The sequence below is a fragment of the Salvelinus sp. IW2-2015 genome, linkage group LG4q.1:29 (genome assembly GCF_002910315.2).
Source record: "Salvelinus sp. IW2-2015 linkage group LG4q.1:29, ASM291031v2, whole genome shotgun sequence".
NCBI lineage: Eukaryota > Metazoa > Chordata > Actinopteri > Salmoniformes > Salmonidae > Salvelinus > Salvelinus sp. IW2-2015.
This window is the reverse complement of record NC_036842.1, coordinates 10820428-10826606: the sequence shown is the minus strand read 5'-3', so window position 1 is coordinate 10826606 and position 6179 is coordinate 10820428. Positions and strand designations below refer to the sequence as shown.

The window sequence follows — 6179 nt, the reverse complement described above, 5'->3', positions numbered from 1 at the left end:
CTGACCTGATATGACACTCCTCTTGAAAGGTTTTAATATTTTTTTAACCAAATATAATATTTTTTAAATCAAATACAAACAACCACTTACAGATGCACGCAAACAACGACTACATCTCCACTGCCCAGACCCACATGCTCACATCTCCATCCCTAGTGCCTGCATTATTGTTGCCACGTGGCCTTAAATTGTACCAATTCACTTTTCTCCTTTGCCCTTGCTATTTCAATATTTCCATAATAAATAATTAGATTTTTTTCCATTGTGTTAATGATGGTGGATTAATTGAATTACAAGTTTTTTATTTAATAAAATTTAAGATGAGTGATGAGAGGAGAATCGTCCAGGCCATTGGGCATCTCAATACACCTCCATATGCCATGTCTTGAAATATGCAGACAGATTAAAAGTACATTTACATTGTAATATTTCAGACACCCAACTTTCTAGCTCCGACCACAATTTCTGGACTTTATAGCATAACCCAGACAGAATGGATTATTGAATCATTGTTAGTTTTACACTTCAGACCTGACTCTGCCGTTGTGCTGTGGAATTTGTGAAATTTGTCTGTTCTATAACAACATTCTATATTCAAGGTTGCTCTGATGTCCAAAATATTTCAAATCGACATTTTGTGATATATAACTTTTAAATTGCATGTATTTGAAACTATACATTGGTCAGTCCAAAATTACTTTTTTCATTCTGTCATGGAAATAAATGTTTTTCCTGTTACCAAGTCATTTACGGTTTATATGCCTTTGGTTTTCCATGTGGACCAATTTATCAGTGAATTCAGAAAAGCTATCCACGATTATTCCATAAAGTAAATTTCCTTCCATATTGTTATAGTGTTCTTAACTATGAAGTTGTTAATGTTCGTAGCTTTATCCTTAGAAAATAGACAAGTAAACAGATTCTGGGGATGAGCGTGCTCATCTTCAATATGTACCCATTGTTCCTCTTTAGTGCATTTAACTATATGCGGCTGTCACGAATCCCGCCGAGGATGGTGCCTCTTCCTGTTCGGGCGGCGCTCGGCGGTCGTCGTCACCGGCCTACTAGCTGCCATCGATTCTTTTCTTTTTGTTTCTGTTAGTTTGGGCTGATTGGGTGCACCTGTTTTGAGTTTAGTTTGGTGGGTAGGCTATTTAAGGGCAGGTAGCCCGCTGGCTGTTGTGCGGGCTTGTATTCTGTTATGTTGGTGTTGGATTTGTAATGTGGATTTTGTTATTTTCTCGGAACAGTTTAGTCCGGTGTTTTTGGACTCGTCTTTTCATGCGCCCGTGTGTTTTAGGGCATGATCGTTTTCCCTGTGTATTGGAAAATAAATCCACGTTCTTGAAACCTGCTCTCTGCGCTTGACTCCATCCACCCAGTACTCCTAGCAGCTCTGACAGAAGCCCGCCCAACAGCCAGCGGGCTACGTGCCCTTAAATAGCCTACCCACCAAACTAAACTCAAAACAGGTGYACCCAATCAGCCCAAACTAACAGAAACAAAAAGAAAAGAATCGATGGCAGCTAGTAGGCCGGTGACGACGACCGCCGAGCGCCGCCCGAACAGGAAGAGGCACCAGCCTCGGCGGGATTCGTGACAGCGGCAAGTAAAAGCCTTGCTTTGTGAGTTAATACAATATTCCAAGTCTGGAAGGTTAAAACCACCCTTARACTTAAGTAGATGTAGAAATGTCCTTTTTATTCTATGAATTTATTAGCCCATATAAAGTATGTTATGACCGAGTATACTTTTTTAAAGAATGTCTTCGGTAGGGTAATTGGTATTTTTTTTTATATTTTTTTTATTTTTTATTTTTTATATAGCCCTTCGTACATCAGCTAATATCTCGAAGTGCTGTACAGACACCCAGCCTAAAACCGAAAATAAATATTACAACTTTTGGAGCAATGCCATTTTTGAAAGGTTTTTCATATGTCAATTGCATTGATCAATGCCATTTTGCACAATGCCACTTTATTCAAAGCAAGATTAACGTCTGTAGTGAACATGTAGTCTTGGCTTGTCCACAGGCCTTTGTAAAAGACGACCTCAAACAAAGTTCCGTTCCCATAATACATTTCTGGAACACATGTGTTTCTATAATACATTTCTGGAACACATGTGTTTCTATAATACATTTCTGGAACACATGTGTTTCTATAATACATTTCTGGAACACATGTGTTTCTATAATACATTTCTGGAACACATGTGTTTCTATAATACATTTCTGGAACACATGTGTTTCTATAATACATTTCATTTCACATTTTATGACATCTAGTCCATCATGGAAGCACTCATATTTGAAATATCAAACACCATTCATCCTGCGCTCTTTTAGAATGAGCATCTGTCTTTGCATGTAGAATATATGGTTATATTTATGTAACAGCATGTATATATACTGTGCATGCAGGAGTGATCTGTTCTGTTTTTCTGTCATTTAAACCAAGAGAGTTTTGTGCATATCTGACAGTACATACCAACAAATCGTCATAATTAAAGTAAAATGTAAGATGACAAACATATACAAACTATAAAGAACAGCATAATATTCACATTCAAATCTTTTTTGTGTTTCTCTTTTGTTTTACAAAATGACATTATATTGCTGGCATTATAAAATAGCATTTTATATAATCTCCATATAATAAGAAATGTACTTTCACAAATGACAAATTTCCATCATATAATGCACCCTTTTGCTCTGTCATCTTCCTATTTACTCCTCCCTGTTTATCTTTATCTTAAAATGTAGTTGAAGCGGCGTGTTCATTAGATACTGTAAATATAAATTATTCATGCCCTACTATATATCAGTTTCTAGCGCACAAAGCAAGTATCCTTGATGCTTGTGGAAATGGATGTTATTTTCAAATCGGCACTTATGATCTGGTTTTCTTCTTTGATAGTGAAACTGATGACCACTCAGTCTATGCTAATCCAAAGTCTCTATAATTCTCTCCTGAACCTTCAGTCAGTTCTATGACTATCTACAGCCGCACTCTGCCACCACCATGCCCTCGTACTTGTGCATGTAGGTGACCACTCCTCCATCCTCGTAAAGGAGTGAGATGGGCTCTAGCTTGGTGGGAACACAGCAGGCTGGTGACACCTTCTGTGGAATCTTACTGCTCAGCTGAGTCTGGACAATGGCATGCTTGGTAGGCGAGACCTCAGAGGTCATAGGGTAGCTGCATACACCATTGCACTCGTAGGCTTCATAGCCCATGGGCTGTATGACCCAGGTATCCCAGCCAATGTCCTTAAACTCCACATAGAGAGGGATCTTCTTACAGGGGTCACCCTTGACGTTGCGGCGGATTCGGGGAGGAGTGTCGTAATAGAGGTTGGAGTGCAGTTGCATGAGAGTCTCCTCATCCAGCTCCACTCCATCAGTGTTCCTTGCATCGCTCCCAGCCTGGTACCCCCGGTTCCCGTGTGGACTCAGCTCCAGGTCAGCCGGCAAGTCGTTCTCATGTTCCATCATCCAGTTGAGCTCCCCCATGTCCTCCTCATGATGGTCTCTGCTTTGATCATCTGAGAACACAATAACCACTGGCTTGTGTTTCTCACCCAAGCCCATGTCAACATCCACTTTCTTTCCATCCTCTTTTCTGACTTCCTGGCGGAYCTTCCCACCTTTGCACCTCAGACTTGCAATGTGGACTTCCAGTCGGTGGGTGGAGCTCTCTGCCTTCCGCCAAAGGTTGACCTGATTGGTCAGGTCGAAGGTAACCCAGACATCGTCTTTACCATAGACGTGCCGGGTTGCCAGCTCCTCCATTTCCTCAATTTCATCTGTCTCCTGCTCATTCTTTCTTCTGTCCCTCCCCTCTTCTTTCCTCCAGTGCCCCCCCTCGTGTATCTTGTAGACGGTCACCTTGCGGTCAAGGCCGGCGTAGTGTCTGCGGTCCTTCTGGACCAAGGTGTAAAGGCGGAGCTCGGCGGTGAAGATGTGCTCGTGGTGGGGGATGGAGATGTTGAACAGCAGGGGGTGTCTCCTCATGCCCCTGACTGTCACACTGTAGGGGGAGGAATCTGGAATTAAAATATCAATGAAGGTCTGAATTGGGTTTAGACTTCAATTGGATTTAAGCAATTTGAKATGAAATAATGCATCAATAATAAGGGGTTAATTTTAGCTCTTTTGTTAATGGTTAGATTTTATTGCAATCATATCATCTGACTTCAAGCAGAGGAAATAAGCACCTGTTAAACCAATTTAAATTCAATAAAAGTTTCTTTAAGGGCAAATAAAATATTTTATTCTTGTCAATTTTGGGCTAAAGTTAAAAAAAACTTGCTTTAATAAAGTCAACCTCAGTTAACCTGAGCCCAAAACAAAGAGTGATTTACAGTTAGTCAAATATTAACTCCTCTAAAAGAAAACAAACAGCTGTGTATACCTTTTGACATACTAAGTTGTATTAGTCAATATATTGTATCATGCTATAGTTGTCAAATTAAACAAAACTAATTTGAGTGGCTTTATAATGTTAGCTCAATAAACAATTAATAATATCCCAAAGATACATTTTCAGGATGATAAAAATAAGAAAGTGTTAAACAAAAATAAAAAATGTCCTCAGACAAATAGAAGTAAGTGTTCTACCTTCATTCTTGAAACTACGCACTATGTTGGCAGAGGGCACCGCTGTGTGACCGTTGGCAAAGCGGTTGTACAGTTCCAGCATGTATTCTGGTGTCTCTTTACGTGTGGCACGGGGCCTGACCCGGGCCTCCAGCTCTGTGAGGTTCAACGTAGACAGAAACTGACCCAGAGAGTCCTGTATGTCCTGATCCTGCTCCAACATGGAGGTATCCACCAGACCCCTGGCCCCAGGGCCCCGTCGACGCTCCTCGGGGGACATGATGGGACTGCCCTGGCTCCAACCAGGCAGTAGCAGGGGCAGGAGGCTAAAAGAGTAGATGTATCCCAGTATGGAGAACACTGGAGCGACCATGACTGACTGACTCAAGGGCAGGTTCAGGTCCAAAGGATGAGTATCAAATATGGAAATATGAAAGGATCCTTAGCAGAGGACACCTGTGGAACAGTTCCCCCCTATCCAGCTGCAGTTTGTCTCGGTTGGGGCTGAAAGGGTGGTGTGTGGGTCGAGGGAAAACAGCTTTGTCCTTGTTGATCTTGTGATCGGGTGCAGAGGGCAGGGTGAGATGTGTTGTCCACCCCACTGTGCTGACAAGTTTGGAGATGTCACTAGGGCTCTACTCGCCCCCTGCCTCTCTCCGGGCCCGCCAGCCTGCTGACGACCACTAACTCCAACTCCACTCATCTTCTATCTACTACTTTCTATGCATGCTTTTCTCTGGCTGTTCGCAGGCCACTGCTGAGGGGAGACTTGCTTTGTACACATCATTTTCTGCTTGAATGATATTTTATGTAGAATCCACCTGAGAACATGAGAACATGTTGTGATACAAGTTGCTTAATGTTTGTAGGACAAAGTCTATATTTCTTTACAACATCTGAGTGAGGGCACTAGATATCAGCATAAATGCATTTTCAGAGTAACCTCTGAAAAGTGAGTTACAAGGTACTGCAACAGCACTGTTGACAAGCTCATGCAGTGCTACAGGTGTTCCACAAGAGGTCAGAGTACATCGATCCATGACAGTTTCTTTCTTTCTTGAGTTCACTGTATAGGGAAAGCAAGATACCTCTTCAGTTGTACAACTGAATGCCTCAACTGAAATGTGTCTTCTGCAATAAACCCAACCCCTCTGAATCAGAGAGGTGCAGGGGGCTGCCTTAATCAATTAACATCCATGTCTTCAGCACCCAGGGAACAGTTAACTGCCTTGCTCAAGGGCAGAAYGACAGATTTGTACCTTGTCAGCTTGGGGATTCGATCCAGCAACCTTCCGGTTACTGGCCCAACACTCTAACCACCAGGCTATCTGCCACCCTATAGTATATTGGTTACAACAATTTGCTTATCAGTAGTTCTAATATTCAACAATGAATTTCAATACATTTCCTGATTAGATGTTTCAGCGACATTTACTGATTAGATGAAAAATAAATTCATTTAAAAAGCATACTCTAAAATCTGCAAGACCAATTACAAAGCTTTGATATCTCTTGATGAGGTGTTATTGATTGATTGACATCTCACAGCTGATTTTAATGAAGCCCTCTGCGCTGCCTA

At 41.5% G+C, this 6179-nt stretch overlaps 1 protein-coding gene across 1 annotated transcript; it reads right to left on the bottom strand.

Moving 5' to 3' along the window:
- Positions 1 to 2706: 2706 nt before the first annotated feature.
- Positions 2707 to 5090, bottom strand: LOC111961432 (bone morphogenetic protein 10). Its single transcript, XM_023983694.2, has 2 exons — positions 4622 to 5090; positions 2707 to 4047 (listed from the first exon to the last, which is right to left on the bottom strand). Exons 1-2 carry the CDS (start codon positions 4971 to 4973, stop codon positions 2996 to 2998), a joined length of 1404 nt encoding a protein of 467 aa, XP_023839462.1. The 5' UTR covers positions 4974 to 5090; the 3' UTR covers positions 2707 to 2995.
- Positions 5091 to 6179: the final 1089 nt, after the last annotated feature.